This window comes from Amblyomma americanum, chromosome 10 (assembly GCF_052857255.1).
Source record: "Amblyomma americanum isolate KBUSLIRL-KWMA chromosome 10, ASM5285725v1, whole genome shotgun sequence".
In the NCBI taxonomy this organism is placed as follows: domain Eukaryota; kingdom Metazoa; phylum Arthropoda; class Arachnida; order Ixodida; family Ixodidae; genus Amblyomma; species Amblyomma americanum.
In genome coordinates, this window is record NC_135506.1 from 60,508,622 (window position 1) to 60,525,613 (window position 16,992).

At 46.7% G+C, this 16,992-nt stretch overlaps 1 protein-coding gene across 1 annotated transcript in view; it reads right to left on the bottom strand.

Annotated features, from left to right (window-relative positions):
• Positions 1-15,572, bottom strand: part of LOC144106778 (uncharacterized) — a 28,294-nt gene extending 12,722 nt beyond the window's left edge. The window contains exons 1-3 of the mRNA XM_077639713.1: positions 15,389-15,572; positions 2,193-2,245; positions 756-1,814 (exon numbers count right to left, since the gene is read on the bottom strand). Of these exons, the coding sequence (XP_077495839.1) occupies positions 756-1,814; positions 2,193-2,200 (1,067 nt within the window). The 5' untranslated portion in view covers positions 2,201-2,245; positions 15,389-15,572. The remainder of the gene's footprint in view (positions 1-755; positions 1,815-2,192; positions 2,246-15,388) is intronic.
• Between the last annotated feature and the right edge of the window lie 1,420 nt (positions 15,573-16,992).

Consider the following 16,992-nt stretch of genomic DNA (forward strand, 5'->3'; position numbering starts at 1 on the left):
GGGCCCGCGCTATAATTTAAGCAACAGATGGATGGATGGATAGAACATAGGAGCATCCCCTTTAATTGAAACGGAGGGGTGGCAGTTGTTAACCATGCTCGCCTTTTTTCTTTATATTTCTTTAACGGCGTTATAAATTGGTGTTATAAACCGCTCCACATAAGTGGCGCCACATCACGGCAGGTAAATGAACCCAGATGCGTAAAATCAGTCCCACTGCGAAGTGATGTTTGTGGCTGGCGTTGGATTAGAGGAGGAACTGGGTTTGATCAGTCGGTGATGAATGGGTGTGAATGTGAAGTTTCCGGTCACGCCATACTACGCCAAGGTTAGATTACGAAGGATGCCGGCAACCGAGGAGAAACAAGTCCCTCGTCCGGCTGCGATCGTACAAGTCGGAGGAGGTTTGTGTCTGCTCCATTATTACACCATTATCATCAGCCAGACTACGCGCTTATTCCAGTTGAGTACTTTGTGACTCGTACATACAAAAGCCTTTCCTTCTGAGTGGCAGTTAAGTGAACAAATGTTTATCATGATTATCGAGCCCTCGGTGCTTCGTAAAATGAGCTCCGGACATATCCTCCGTGTTATACATCATACTGAGGGACACATACGGTAACTTTACACTACACAAAATAGTTACGACATTATAACAGGACTATAATATACAAATATTCGTAAATTACGCCAGTCGATAACGGAATAAACAAACAAGCAAACCAACTGGAATTAAAGCCGACACCAGCGCTTACCTGCACAGGGCGAGCCAGAAGAAGGCCAGCGCCAGGAAGAGGCTGGCTGGCGCCGTGGTCTGCAGAAGCCGCTTCCAGGGGGCGCCGGGTGTCAGCAGGAGCGCCGCCGAGCGCGACGCCGACGAGGTGACCACGAGAGCCGTCACCGTTGTTGCCCACGTGGTGCCCAGCAGGGGTCGCGCGTGGGCGCCGCCGCCGAACGTCATGCCGGCCGCCACCAGTCCGATCAGGGCCACCACGGCGAAGGCGAGACCGAAGGCGTACCGCATGGCAGCCACGGGTTCCAGGGGTTCCCACGGGAAGCCCTCCTCTTCGACTCGTGCCGACGACGAAGAAGAAGAGGAGGCGTTCCTTACGCGATCGCCGTTTCCGCCACCGTTGTTGTTGCGCCGCTGTCCCTTGCGCAGTTTGCGGCGAGGCTTAGCCATCCTAGGCACTTCGGACGACGGCGTCTGCATCGTAGTCGGGACCTTCTCAGTAACGGCGGCCGGTGCTTCGGTTGTCGGAGGATCGGTGTGCGACCGCATCATGCTCGCAGTGGTTTTCACGAGGTTCATTCCAGCCCCTTTGCTCAATGGTACTCTGGACTGGTGCACTTCCGGCCTGTCTTCCTTGTTAGGGTTTGAGCTGGAAGCACCCAGAAATTTATCGCTTAGGTCGAACCCCGCAGTCGCACTGCCTTCGGCGTGGGCAGAGGTACTAACTTTTGTTGTGTGAATTCCCGTCACCTCGTCAAGCTGGGTTGTCGTAATGGCGTAAGATGTCGTCGCTCCTTCGGCTAACGCGGTCGTGTTGTCGGTCGACGCACAACCGGCGGGCGTGCATTTGGAGCTCACAGGCGTCACCGAGTATTCCGAGGAGACCAAAGTTCGATAGTCGTTCGCAGCTGGAGGTGGCGTTGGCAAAGACGGTGCGGCTGTCAAGCTGGACTTGGTTTGGACAAGGAGAACGAGTATAAGGCGGGTGACGCTTGAGCACAGGAAACATCTTTTCTTGGCTGCGCGTTGAGCGGAACAGGCCAAGCTTGGAACCGGCGACGAATTTCTGAAGCAGGCGGGCCTTCATGACGAAAGAAGAGGAAGCAAAATGTAAAGAAATTAAGATGACTTTAGTCACAGCTGTGTATAAACCCATAAAACACTAACCCCGAGCGGTACTTGTTATGAGTGATTGTACCAATATCGCCAATGACGAGTCACCTCGTCCTGGCCGGTATTGACCACCGAAGATTCATTACGGTCGACAATTTTGCATTGTTTGCCATTTTTAACCCTAGAGAGTGGTAGTCGTCAATGAGGCACGTTTTGCGCCTTTAGCGCATGTTTTAAGCCGAACAGAATTTTTTGCCGGGAATCGCCAAAAGAATTTGGTGATTTTGGTACGTTGCTTAGGACTAAATGTTTCGGGGTTAAAGGGTTATTTAGCAACTTTACTTACCTATTCATTTCGGTGCAGAGGCTCTACTTGTCCGCAAACCAGAAAAAAAACGCCTGTCGGAAAAGGAAGATAACTGCTTCAGAAATTCGGCACATAGAGTTTTAGCAATGGCATAAAAGCTTTTTATAAACCGCGAAACATGAACCAAGAAATGAGAACAAGGAGACAAAATAGACGGTTGTCCTTGTTACAAAGTTGCTCCAGTCGGCTTTTTCCTGCGCAAGGTGAAAACACAGAAGCAGCGGTCACGTGCTCGACATTTTTTTGGGCGTTTTCGTGCACACTACTTACATATTTCTACCTTTCTTTAATTCTAAGCACGTTTCATAGCAGCAATACATCCAGATGGAGGATTATGGGGAATAGAGTACCAAACCGCGTATTTCTAGACGACGCAATTGTCGATTATTAAGCAGGGCTGCTATCACTCCAGGTGACCTAATTACTGTGAATTTAAGCCAGAACTAATTTCACGGGTGTATCTCACAGTTTTAAAATTGTTTAGCTTTTGTTAGTTTTTTTTATTGCAACGTATCGTCGTCCCCTCAACATCCCCAATCGGTGTCAATACGGTTGCCTGTAGAGCGTGCTTCACTGCATAATAAGCTTGCGCGGGAGAAAGCCAACAAGTTACAGACTGGCCCTCCCGATTATACAAGAAAAACGCATTGACAATAAGAGCAGGAAGGTACCAATTTAAAGAGAAAACAGAATCGGGATTAGAAGACCAAGAGATCGCACCTGAGGAATTAGTTATTGCGAAACGGTGAAATATAGTCAGCTAAAATACCACTTAAGTGCCGTGTTGTTGTTAGTGACTATTTATTAATAAAATAACAACGGGAGTAAAAGATGTTGCTAGCCACGGCATATGCCATCAAAACCTGAAGCACCTGAGCTGCATAACTGCCGTGCGCTACAGAGGGAAATGCGACAAGCGGAGAGAGAGCGAAGCTTGATAAATTATAATTTCGTTTTTTTTTTGCAGTCAAAAACAGTTTTTCCGCTCGAGTAAAACCCATGAACGAATGCAGACTTTAGGTGAAGCAAGGACACGAGGAGATCTTCTAGCCTCAAAACAATCGCCCAGCTTTGTTTTTACAGTGGGAAATAGAATCTGATGAACGATACTATATCATCTTAAACACCGCCTTCAACGCTAGACATTAAATGCCTTAGCACCCTTTCCGCTGATTCCAGTGTAACCAATGATTGCTGATTGTATGAAAGGTGCAATGGCCTGGCACCCAATTTCTCACACAACCATGATATCCAAAATAACACGGGTTTTGTATAAACAAGCCGTGTGTGCAATATTAAACCACACTGTTTTATACCGAACTTAACGCTCCTTGCTATTCACCTGAAAAGAACAGGCGAAGGCACGTATCCTTACAGAGGCGTACAATGAGATTTCTTTCTTTCTTTCTTTCTTTCTTTCTTTCTTTCTTTCTTTCTTTCTTTCTTTCTTTCTTTCTTTCTTTCTTTCTTTCTTTCTTTCTTTCTTTCTTTCTTTCTTTCTTTCTTTCTTTCTTTCTTTCTTTCTTTCTTTCTTTCTTTCTTTCTTTCTTTCTTTCCTTCTTTCTTCCTTTCTTTCTTCCTTTCTTTAATTCTTTCTTTCCTTCCCTCTTTTTTCTTTCTTTCCTTCTTTCTTTCTTTCTTCCTTTCTTTCTTCCTTTCTTCCTTTCTTTATTTCTTTTTATTCCCTTCTTTTTATTCCCTTGGACCCGAATCCAGCGGCTAGCGATGCTCTAATGAATTGCAGGCAACCATTTGCCAGAGTTAAAGAGGGCAGTACAAGGAAAGTTACAAGAAACGTGTAAAACAAACAAAAATAGGTGCAACACTCGACGTCTATTTGCAGTGTATAACTTTCACGAAAGAAGACAAAAGAAGCAAAGGCGGAATATACCGGGAGGGGAAATATTGCACCTAAAACATTATTTTTACAGGAGAACAGAGGCTTGTGCTAAATGAAAATAAAGTAGAAGCACAGTGCGCCAGACTGACATAAAAAAAGATTTATTAAACAGTAATTTATAAGCTGGTAAACTCTGGAAGAAATGTTGCTTTTGCCTGTGTCTTAAATTGTGTTGAGGCGACTCTATTCTGCAGGCGGCTCAGTATATAGTGCTTTTCGTTCAGAAGTTCTAAAATTGGCGATGTTAATCCTTGTAAACCATTTTTTGCACGTGATTTGGACTTAACTATTACATTATGTCCTAGTTTATATGGGGTCTGCTTAACAGGATATTTTTGTTTAAACTACGTACTGTTTATTCTCTGCTAGCGTAGGGTTTCCAGTGAGAGCTTAAGCTTAACTGTTGTATCGGCAGTATGTTATAGCGCGTGAAGTACGGGAAAATACCTTGTATAAAAGGAACAGGTAGTTTCGGTAGTTTTCGCGTTGCCAGAACGCTTCGAATTGTGCACAGTTCTTAATCCACGTTCGTACGATTTAGTGCCGGGCTTAATCTTAGTTTCCACATATACGTCTATTCAGACAAAAAAAAGTAAAGTCAAGCATTGGTAGCTCTTTAGAAAAGTATTACATCGTACAAAGCGTTCGTTAGGACGCTTGCATGCGGTATTCGATAGTGGCAAAACGTTCCACAATCACTTCCGCAGAAACAAAAAATGATACGTGTGGTTTCAGCAATATTTTTGTCTTGTACGCCTGCAATACAAGCTTCGCCACATAAAACCAAATCCTTTTGAAAAGTTGGCTTTGCCGCAGTGCATTACTGTAGTTAGGTGAAGGGGTACACTTGACTCACAACGACTAAAATGCGTTACACAAGAAAAACACTAGGCGCAATCGCTGCAGAAACGCATCAACACCGATTACGTAAATGCACTCCTCTGTTCTATCGAAGCTGTCTTTGCCGCCTATCGGTTCTTGCTTCCCATTTTACATATTTCTTTTAATCCAAGCTCACCTGAATAATAGGGATAAAGTTTATTTCTATACCTATGTGGCTATCTGCGAAGAGTACACTGTACATGGCCCAGAAGTGTTTGATGCCGCAACTGAAAATAATCTCAATATTACAAAAAATTCGATTTCGAAACATTATTGCACAGACAGTTCGAGAAATGCCGCCATTCTTTTTCGGCGTTATTTCGTATTAATAGTTTTCGTTAATCCTTGCTGTTCGTCGGGATTCATGAAGGCCAAAGTGTGGAAATTTGCCAAGCACTATTCGTTGCGCGTGTTGGCGCGTTATTTTCTGCGATCCACTAGCACTTCAAGCAAGGGCGATCTGCGACAAAACCTTGCCGCCATGGCCATCTAACGCTTTGTGTGACGAGATGTACAGTTGAGCCTCGTTATAATGAAGTTGAAGGGGCCCGGAGTTTATTTCGTTATAGCCATAGTTTCGTTATAGCCCATGTTGGCAGCACTTTAAAAAGGAATCGTCATTCCTTCGTTATATCCATAATTTCGTTATAACGAGGTTCGACTGTAGCTCTCAAGAATGCAGTTTGAAGCTTTACTCAATTAGAATGCACCTCATTGATGGAAGTAAGCGGAGCAAGCAGGTGAATTACTAGCATGAACCCATAACTGCCACTTGACGTTCCCAACTCAAGCTAACGTCAACCCAACATGACCAGCAGCATGAGCTAGACGTCCCGGTTAGCTCACTTGGTAGAGCGAGTGCACGGGTGAGGCGGTGGTCCTGGTATGGAACCCCGTATGCCAGGCAAATTTTTTCTTAACGAAGTTTCAGTGGAAGCTGTATAGGTATCCTTTGCAGCCGTAAGGCTGCGCTTGGGTGGGTGCCAATAATAATTACCCCCTTTGACTGCCATATTTACTCTCGAATTGGCCGATCCTTCGTATAAGTTGGGACCCCTACTGGTGGAGCTGGAAAAAAAAAACCGTTGAATTTTGAATGTCGCTAGATCGCCCAAAGCAAGCTGTGCGGTGCCAAAGTGCAATTAATGTGACCGGTGCAGCCCATCACATATTGCTGATGCCGCCAGCGGAGAGGGGTTTATTTGAGCTCAGTTTAAAGACGAGCGTAAAGATGCGCGTAGTTAATCTACCCAGTCGCTAATACCGTCAGTAAAAGAAATCTTTGTCAAAATTTTGAAAACATGTGATCATTCTCTTTGGCCAACCATTAGAACCAAAATTACCCAAATAACGAAACACTTCCTGAAATGGACGTTACTGACGTGTCCATGTATACGCTGTGCGCTTTTAAAGACATGGGCAAGCTCTATTGTCAGGCACGTGAGCTTAGATATCTGAATGATTGTTCAGGTCCGCTCTGAGAGTGTGCGCGCAAAATTGCGGGTGAAAGAGTAAGAAAATATTTATAGAGCCTAGCATCAGTGTCTGCAGCAAAAAAAAAAATGCCTTACCGCTTTTTTTTCATCAAAGCAAAAACAGGTGCTAACCGCACTTCGACTGTACCGCACGTCATCTGTGCAGCGGCTACCAGACACCCACAAGTGCCACATTCTTAAGAGTGGCCGCTCAACGGTCAAAATGGCCCTTGTAGTCTAAATTTGCCTGAATATCTCTCCCATTCTTCAAGTGGACGGGGGTTTTGGCTACTTCAAATCACTATAACAACGCCAACATTCTTTATAGTGGTTGTCCCGTTTGTTCCACGGAAAGTCCCCGCATGGAGTTATCGCAGAGCAACTCGTTAACTTAATTAACGACTTCCCGCGAGCTTTGGCTAACCCTACGTCGGAGAGAGAGAGAAAAATGGTGGCGGCAGTGGAACGCCTGCGCTGCATCCTCCGGCTAAGCGCACGGTGGAAAGAAACTGTCTCCGCAGCCTGTTGGATGCGGCGAGCGTAAATATAGCCGGGAGGGAAACGGCGTCTGGCGTCGGCTCTATCGATTAGCCGGCCGACAGCCCCCGCTAATGAAGACTACCGTCGCCGCCTGCCACAAAAGCGGCCGGAACGACGCCCGCGAGGCAGGCCGTGTTTCGTCGGAGAGCGACTGCGTGCATGGCTCCCGATCCGGAGCTTCTCGCTCCACGGCTTCCGCATCTTCGCAGGGATGTGCACTGCGCCTGGATCCGGCAACCCTGTGCACGGCCGCAACAGAAGTCCGCCTACTGGGGTCGAAGTGAATTAAGTAGTAGGTTCGTATTCCTATACCCTAACTGAGGGGAACAACCTGCTCAACAAACGCTGCAACGTGGTAAGTGAACTTCGCCTTAGTTGCGAAGCATAAATCTCCGCGATTGATAAAGCAAGTGTAAAGCGAACAAGTTCCAGATATTTCGACACTGGGTTGGATCCTAAAAACAAACAAACAAACAAACAAACAAACAACAAACAAATAAATAAACAAACAAACAAACAAGTTGTTCATAAGAACAAACAAAAGGCCAAAAAAAGCAGATAACAATAAAGAGTTGGATCACAAGAACAAACAAGAAAACAAACAAACAAACAAACAGACAAACAAAAACTTGAGGCGGCAGATAAGCTCCACCATAAGGGTATGTTTGCGTTAGTGGTTCTTTTCAGCCGCCTGGTCTTTTCGTGTCGCTTCGCAGACACGGGCACTGTTCTTTTTTTCCCCCATCGCATAACGCTTAAGCTACGTTTAAGAGTACAATGCTATGACATTAGAGATACCTCCCGTGCAAGTACTCCTTCTCTGTGGCCAAGGTTTTTTCTACATGTCCCATATATGTGGAATTGGTCACTCTCGATTTCACACTCACAGATGGCGGGTAGTCCGCCTCAAACTGGCGCAGCAGTGCAGCACTGCATCGGCAGGTGGCTGTTTTAAACACAGCCCCCAGTGGGTCTTACGGGACCCAGGTTGCTCTGCCCGAACAACCTCTCGCGACCAATCATTAGTTTAACTCACACGCGCCATGGTGGGCAGTTGCTCATAATCGAACCTGTCACGGTGGGCAGGTTGTGACGACGTCGCAATGTCACATGACCTGGATGGCAGGTGGGCCACCTGCATTTGCTCTCAAAACGCCGACGAAACCGGCAACGCCGACTGTTCTGCAGAACGCGAGACTTAATACCGTCGCTTTACCAAACAACAATAAATGTACTGGAGGTTACAACACAACTGGTAATACGGAAATTCAGCGCTAGCTGGTATGCTATAATGATGCAACCCGTGACGGGTACCTGTCCCCTCCCTGTCCCGCTCCCCTGCTCATGATAGGCTCCAAGGACGGTTGCGACGGCGACAAACAGGCGTCACCCGGGAAACGTGCCCTCAGTTAACAGCTAGCGCTGCCAAAAACGACAAACAAGCAGGCGCGAAATAAAAAAAAGACAAACAACGTTTAGACAAACGCTAGCAAACAAAAAACAGGAACAATTAAACATAACCCAATGCGTTTCCTGAAATTTCGACGTGCAAGACCACTTTACTGCGACGTTACTCCCGTGATATCAGGACTACCCAAGCCTCGCCACCATCGTGTGTATTACCTAATCCTGTTTTTGGTTTCGCCAAATGTTTGCGGAGTGCGGTCACGGACAACGCAAAAGTGGTTGCGACATTATGTGCTCCTAAATCAAGCACAATTCAGCGGTACACGAAGGTAACCGCAGACAAAGACGTAGAAGAAATGCAGGTATGTCGAGTCCGTTGTCGTCAGAAGGCTAAACGCATCGCGGACAAAAAAAAAATAACTGCTTCGTACGCCAGAGCGAAGTCGAGAAGGGGATGAGTACGCCGCCACGGCTCGTGGCGAGCCCCTTCTGCTGCCGGGTTAAACTTGCACGTTGAGTTGATCATCCCGGTCGTAAACTAACGCTTGCCTCCCCCAGGCAAGAACCGGGCTCCGGGGCTGAATTCCGGGGGTCTGGCGTGTCTCACACACACGAAGTAGGCCTCGGCGTCGGCTGAGCAGCCCACGCAGCGCGTGCGGGTGCGCGGGCCCTGTGTGAATATTTCATTCAGAGCCTGGCCACTCTTGGCGCGCGAGGGCCTGGCCGAGCGGAACAGCGGTGTATGGCCAGAAGGAGCAGATCCTCGGGATTATGGTCGGGGCCAATTTTTAGGGAGTCGGGACGAAAAAAAGAGGCAGACAGAGGGCGCTGCTTTCCCTCCACTTCCGGTCTTGAATTATTGAGGGCCGCGGGGAGCACCCATCCTCCAGCTTCCTTACACCTCTCGGTTCCTTAAACTTTAAGGTATCCGCGAATGGACGCTTTTCCACCGCGCGCAGGCCTGGATCAGAGCTAGCTTGCAAGGCTTAGACTCCGTACAACTCTTGTTACTATTCACTTTTGCATTCTTCATTCCAAACGTCAGTGTGTGTGTGTTTTGTGTGTAAGAATAGATTATTCCGGGACTCAAGAAAAGGAAGGAACTTGAGGAGGGAGTTCAGGGAAGGACGAAAAGGGAAATGATGTTAAATGCATGGTTCTTGAGATGAGGTCGCAAAACATCTCCGTGCTTCGCTGTTTCGCCTTATTCCTTCTTCTTTTGTTTAATTTTTTTTCGGAGACCACTGGACCGAATGCTTTGCAGTTTTGTTCAAGCCCGTCCTCTTCACGAGACGTGTTCTTGGCGTCTGAGTGCTCTCTTGACAAAGCGTCTCCGTGTAATGCGTATTTGGCGCGGGGAAGGAGACGCTCATAACCAAGCTGTTATACGAAGTGGGAATGACGCGCGAAGCTCGTTGGAAACGCGCCACAGGCATTACGGTAAATGAGGAGTTTCTCAAATGAGGCTGAAGAAAGAGATTTGTTCTTTTTGTGTATGTTGTTCAAACGTGCTCACACTAAATTGCAGGAGCTTAGTTACAGCACATGCGCTAGCGCGCTATGTTTGTGGTGTCCTGCGAGGTACAGAGTGGTCTCGCAAAAACAGACATACGTAATGCATCTGTACCCCCTTCATGGCTGTTTTATCACACAGCATATGCTTAATCTGCTGACGCGCGGGAAACTACATAGTGTAGGTTTAATATTTTTATTATGACTTGCAAAGTTCAGAAGAGCGGATAAGCAAAAATAAAAACATGACCAAGATGGTTCTGTTCACCACAGCTGCCACATTTTCTGGAAAGATTGCAACATTAGGAAAGTTGCTTTTTGTGGTATCCATTAAAACAATGCGAGGCAGGGGGATGAGGGGGGGGGGGTGTTACGTGATGTCCCTACCAAATTTAGACGAGGTTCAAGTTAAACGTCTGCCTTTCTCTCTCGCGAAAAAAAAAGCTACGCTTTAGGAGCGACTGAGATTTTTCCTGTCGTTTTGTAAAAGCTCGAGGAAATAAACTGCTCAGTGGTAGAATTGAGAAACGAAACGCGTCGGGTAAGGAGACCGTCTCATTTCTGTTCTCTTGGAGGTTTTGGAGGAGGCTTGTAAAGGTATGTCGGCAGTCTCACCATGTCTCTTTTGTCATGCAAAAAACACACTGACACGCAATTCTCGTGAGCGGTGTTTGAGCAAGGCCTCATATCGTAGCGTTATATACACATAGACAGAAAAGTGCTGCCTTTCTTTCTTGCCGAAGGGCAGAGTCCCCAAGCGAAATAGTTCGCGTAGTGTTCTGCTCACGGCCTGAGGCCGCAAGCGCGCTCAGCGTATGCTGGACTCGGCCGCTCATAAACGTGACCCGCATCACTTGTGATCTCTTCCCTCGCACACCGGGCAAGGCCGATTCCATGCATTCAGTTGAACGTGGGCCGTGCCGGAATTCACCTCCCGAAACTCCTCTCATCGTGTTGTTTTTCTCCTCTTGCAGTCAATGTTACAATGCATACGATCGTTGTCGCTATTCGTTTCCTACTAATTCTTTAAGTTTTGAAGGTACGAATTTGTATTCGCATTTAGATGTTCATTGTTCACTCATTTATTGCAGTGGCCTGACTGAGCAGGTTATTCCTCCTTTTTGCGAAGAAAAAATAAATGAAATCAATGAAGAGAGAATAAATCATGAATAGACAAAGAAAGACATATTGGAACCCGAGCAAATAAAAATAAAAATTCAATTTATTGTCTGGTGTGCGGGACGTAGTGTGCTCTAGGTATGATTTTAATGCCGTGAAATCTGTGGCTGCTTAGACATAAACACCATATGAATACTACGCTGGCAGTGTTGTTGAACCCACTTCAGTTAATTTGAATCAGTTCGAATTAATTAAATCCAGTTCAACTGTGGATAAATTTCTTGCACAAAAGCTGGTGCGGTGAAGTGTGCGGAAGAATAACTAAATCGATGCCATCGTTATTACAGGAAAACCTGTCTTCAGATAGACTTTGAAACGAAAAGTTTCTTATTCTAATAATAATAATAGTAATAATTTATTTCCTATTGTTTTTCAGAATGTTTCCTGCGGCACCTAAGCACTTCAGTGTTTTTGGTCCGGTCGGTGGAATCAGCCTTTACCGAACACTGGGCGTTTACAATTTGCGACGTTTGTAATTAATAACACTTTTCACGCAGACAGCTATACTGAGTAAAAACAACGGAAGAAATACGAAGGATCGGGAAAGTAACATCATTGTTAGTACAGACAATTGGGATGAGTAAAATATAATAATAAAAAATAAGTATCCTTTTAGTAACCGATTCTTAACAATCCTGTTTTTTTTTCTAACGCCGTTAACACTAAGAAGCTAATTAGGGAGGCTGGTACACAACGATGCTAGATAGTTATTTTGCAATAATTTTTGTAAACACGTGACATCACAAATCTTTGATTGATTGGTTGATTTTTATTTTCAAGCATTCATTACAGAAGCATGATTGCACTAACATCTGATCTCTAGCTAAAAGCTAGTTGAGATCCGCGCAAATGATTTCCATTAGTGGTAAATCGCGGGAATAAAAAATATTTACATACATACCGACGTAAAAGTCTTATGCAATACAATAGAAAATTCAGATATCTGTATTCAAAATCAAATATCAGGTTCTTTCCATCTTAACTTCATTCTCTTGTTGATTGTTTCTTTTTTGTTACGTCATTACATTTTTTAGAGTAGCACGTGGTATAACTGTTTAAAATTAATTCAATAGTTTAAGATCATTCGTGATATCTTGTGGTGACCTATCAGCGAGTTATGCATTATGAGTAATATCTCTTGCAATTCCGCGATGAAGTTTGCTACCCTTTGTTTGTTGAATCTTAGAAAAGCTGCCGTATACGGTTAGATCACACCGTTGAGTGCTTTCACCTAGAGGCAAAAAACATCGCGACACATCTTTATAGGTCATCCCTCTAGTAGGTCGTACAAGTATGCCGCAACTTTCCTCGGCCTCTTACAAACATAGAACATGTTCTCCCGAAGGGAAGTATTCATCTATGCGTGAATACAAATATTCGACACTGTTACCATGAGGAACTGGAATGCAACAAGTATCATGACAGTGCAATTCATGAAGCCTAGATGCACCGGAAAAAATCAACACCCAATTCATTACATTGTTGACATCTCACTGCATCTAGCTTGTTGCATATTGGTATGATGAATGCGCAAAAAGCCGCATCGACTGCGTAGCGATTAAGCCATGATAAAAGATTTAAAACAAGCCAGTTATTTGCGTAAATATTGAGGAGAAAGAGCTCAGGCTTTTAACTTTATGTCACTTGATGTTCTATCAACTTTTTATCGTAAATTTTATTTAAATTTTTACTACTTCGTAACGTTCGATTAGGTCAAGTTCTAAAAACATCAGCAAACTTGCCACTAAACCCCATTAGCTTTAAGACAGAGGTAAATGTTAAGGCCGTTGTAAGCTCGTAGTACCGCTTAAGTCAAACACCAGAGCGTGGTTTTCCTTCGAATAGGCTGCGCCATGTTCTCTGCATATGCTATAAAGCTACTGCACAGCAGGTGAATTTCAGCGCATTTTAGTTAGAGCCTTCGCAAGTACTCCTGCTAGCAAATGATGCGGCGACGTCGCCGATGAAGCACTGTATGGTGAAGCAACAAAAAATCTTCGACATAACGCGAAACGATACGTCAAGAAAAACTGGACCAGTCATTTTTATAGCAATGCCATACGCGCCCAACCAGCCCTACGTAATGGAGGTGCTAACGATGGCAGGAGCCGCGCTACTATTCCACATTAGCACTGGCATTGCTATAGGATTCCAGCGTTCAATGCATGACATCGTCTCAATTCTGTTGCTTATGTCTCGTTTGTGGTGATGTAGATCACTATCTTTCGTGCTGTCCACTACACAAGACGAAGAGACAGGCTCTGCTCGCTTCTATTAAGCGGGAGAGCCTGTCAGATAGTTATATTGAAGACATCATTTGCCCGCGGGTGTGCTCGACACCAAGACACCGCAGCTGTCCCGAACACCGCAGAACACCACACAACGCAGCCGACTGCGGGACGTCGTTGTCCACGGAGCGCGACGCAATATCTTCTCCCGTCATGTCATCCGCGACGCACAAGTCGGCCAGCAAACCGGGGGAAAGCCAAGAGCCGGCGTGTTATGAAGGCGGCCGCCAGCGTCGCTGCTCGAAGTGCGGTGGCAATTTTCTCTGGCGCCCGAGGGCACGTCGGGCGCTTCACAGGGCGCAGCCCCTCTTCTGGGAGCCGTGAGTATGTCTAACCTTCGTAAGCGCGAATGCACAAAAGGAAATCACCAAGGCACTTATAAAAATACAGACGCTGACGAGCTCAGTGGGGCCATTAGGTGATGGGTGCTGCTAAGTAAGTCCCTACATCGTACGCGCATCTAGCGAGTCGCCTATGATTTTTATGAATTTTGATCCTTGGTGTTTAGTCTCATAAAGAGAAAACAAGGAAAACATGTCGACTACTGAGAGCCATATAGCACGCTGCTCTCCGAAGCAAACTCCGCAGATGAAACCCTTGTGAATAAATGAAAAAAAAATGGGGTTTTTTCTTTGTTTCAAACTGCAGTTGGTTCAGATTTGTCTCTTGCCATTATGACAGAGACATGCTTGTTTCTCACGTTGTAAATTCTGCATTTCATTTGGGTGCAAATATGAATCCATGCACCTTTCTTTAACGTGGTCTACCGAATGCGTCACAATGTTCGCGTTTTCTAGGAAGCCTTAGAACGCAGCCGCCTGCAAAATTCTTTGAAGATGCACACAATGCTTTCCCTTTGAAGCGCATGCAAGACAATGACATAAAATAAATAAAGAAATAGATAAATAAATAAATATACAAACAAATAAATTAGCCGAATGTACAACTACCCTCAACATACGGTTATAGATGCAAACATGCGACGTAGATCACCAGTGGCTTCGTAAAGTACGTACCAATGAGTGCCGGACGGCTTCGCTGTACTGAACACCCACGTATACTGAAAAGCCAGTTCAAGAGCACTCATCCGAGATTCACCACCCATTGGTCAGATGCTGTCATCCAACAACGCGCTCACGTCCAAATCGCGTGAACGAAAACCACAGGCGCGAATCGAATTGCACCCACAACATTAACTCGACTGCCTTCTTTTCGCATCACCACCGTTGCCACGCGTGCATGAATCCACACTTGTAGTTCTCTCAGCGAGCAGAGAGCGACCCGCATAGTCTTGCTCGTCTGTGGAAAGGGAAACAACGCGCTCAACAGACCATCACCGCCAAATTTGTGAGAATGAGGTATGAAATATAGGGCCAGTTAACGGAATTGAGTGAACGTTTCAGCCATACTGGCGTTACACGTACGAAGCGAGGTGCAACAGATACGTCCTGGCACCCGTCGCGAAACTCCAAAGCAATTTCTTGATTCCTGCATTTTCCTGAAAGAAAACTGGCCTCTCCTTTCGCAATCGGTTCGGAACCCGCGCTTTCTCTGCCAGGACATTTCTCAATACGCCGTCTGCAGCGCTATGACACTAGTCTGGAGAGCGCGGAATGTAGGCCGCCTACGTTCGTTTTTTTATTTGTTTTTCGTAGCGTCATCTCAGTCACAGCGCCAACGGTGATGGCAGGCTCTTAACGTGATCAACGGCAACATCCGAGGCTCTCTCACATGCTCCGTTCGCGGCGAACCTCGCATCAGTGCACAGCACGGACTTATACCACTGGGTCACGCCTGTTCACTCAACGCGAGGAAACCGCACAGACGCGATGACGATGGCCCCAACGCTAGCTCTTGATGGGTTCCTAACGTTCTCAGCGCAAACCCCGAGTGCCCGTGATGGACGGTGGCCCGCGATCCGCTGCGTAGTTCGGGGCCGCTCGAGCACCAGAGTTCGTGGTGGTGGTCGGTGCCACATCGACCGGCGCTCACCTGGGTCTCCTGCAGGGCTGCGAGCGAGGAGGGCTGCTGCTCGGCGCGGTGCATCCGCTCCTTCGATTGGGGAGCCGACCGATGGAGCGCCCGAGAGACGCGGCGACGTCGCCAGCGCCGCCTCGGGTGCTGTCGGCGAAACCAGAGCGCGCTGCGCGCTGGCTCGAGTCCTCCCTTATTTGTTGCCACCGGATTTTGGGGAACGGAACGGGGAGGCTCCCGTTTCTTGCATTTGTTCTTCGACCAGTTGGACCACGCGCGTCCACTGGTGGTCGCTTTGAGGAGGCGATTATCAAATTAAAGCCAAGAAGTTGGAGTAAGTGTCCATTTTTACTTTTGTGTGTATGGAAAACTGAACGAGGGGGTTGGTATTGAAAGGTAAGTTAAAACCTAAGAGGCCTTACTCTGACTCATGTCTGTCAGACAGGCAGGTCTCCCGACCAGTACTTGCGCGTAGCAGCGCAGAGACCACCTTCAAACCTGGAGACAGGAATAATCATGAGAAATGAAAATTAATTTTGGGGGAAAGGAAATGGTGCAGCATCTGTCTCACATATCGTTGGACACCTGAACCGCGCTGCAAGGGAAGGGATAAAAGAGGGACTGAAAGAAGAAAGGAAGAAAGAGGAACCGTAGTGGAGGGCTCCGAAATAATTTTGACCACCCGGGGATCTTTAACACGCTCTAACATCGCACAGCACACGAGCGCCTTTGCGTTTCGCCTCCGTTGAAACGCGGCCGCCACGGTCGGGTTCGAACCCAGGTACTCCGTATCAGTAGCCCAGCGTCCTAACCACTGGACCACCGCAGCGGGTAATCGAGTGATCATCATTTTTTTTGTCTTTTTTTGCCATGAGATGCATATAATGCGGATTGGAAACGAGAGGACCAGTTTCACGGTGGCATTCTAATAAACTTACGGCATCAGGCCGCCAGCAGTGGCAGGCCCGCCGCGGTTGCTCAGTGTGGTGTTCGGCTGCTGAGGGCACCGAGCCATGGGATCACGCGGTCACCTTTCGACCGCGGCGAAACTGAAAGAATCTCGAGCGTATCTCGTCGCCGAGAATAGGTATGCGTAGCACATGATATGCGTAGCACATTTTAAGGAGGCTGATAGATGGTGGAATAGCCGGACTGTTTCAATGGGTACCGGTCAGGCCTCTGGCATGCTAAGCACACCGGTGCCTCCTCTTGCTCCTGCTTGAGCTTGGGGAGCTGCCATCGTCCGCCTCTTCTCTTCCAGGCGGACAACGCGCACGAAGTCCCTCGCGACTCTTCGTGCTTTACGAGGCGCCGAGTCCATCTGCTTGTCCTTTTTTTTTCATGCGAAAGCATTACTAGTTCCATTACCAGAAAAGCCGGTGTGTGTGTGTGTGTGTGTGTGTGTGTGTGTGTGTGTGTGTGTGTGTGTGTGTGTGTGTGTGTGTGTGTGTGTGTGTGTGTGTGTGTGTGTGTGTGTGTGTGTGTGTGTGTACGCGCCGATTGTACAGAAAATCCCAGCGTTGGCAAGACAGATAGGATGACGTCATCAAGCGCCCGTGTGATGCACACAGCAAGCCGAGCACCGCCACTTCAGACAATCCTAAACATGTAGTTCGTCGATA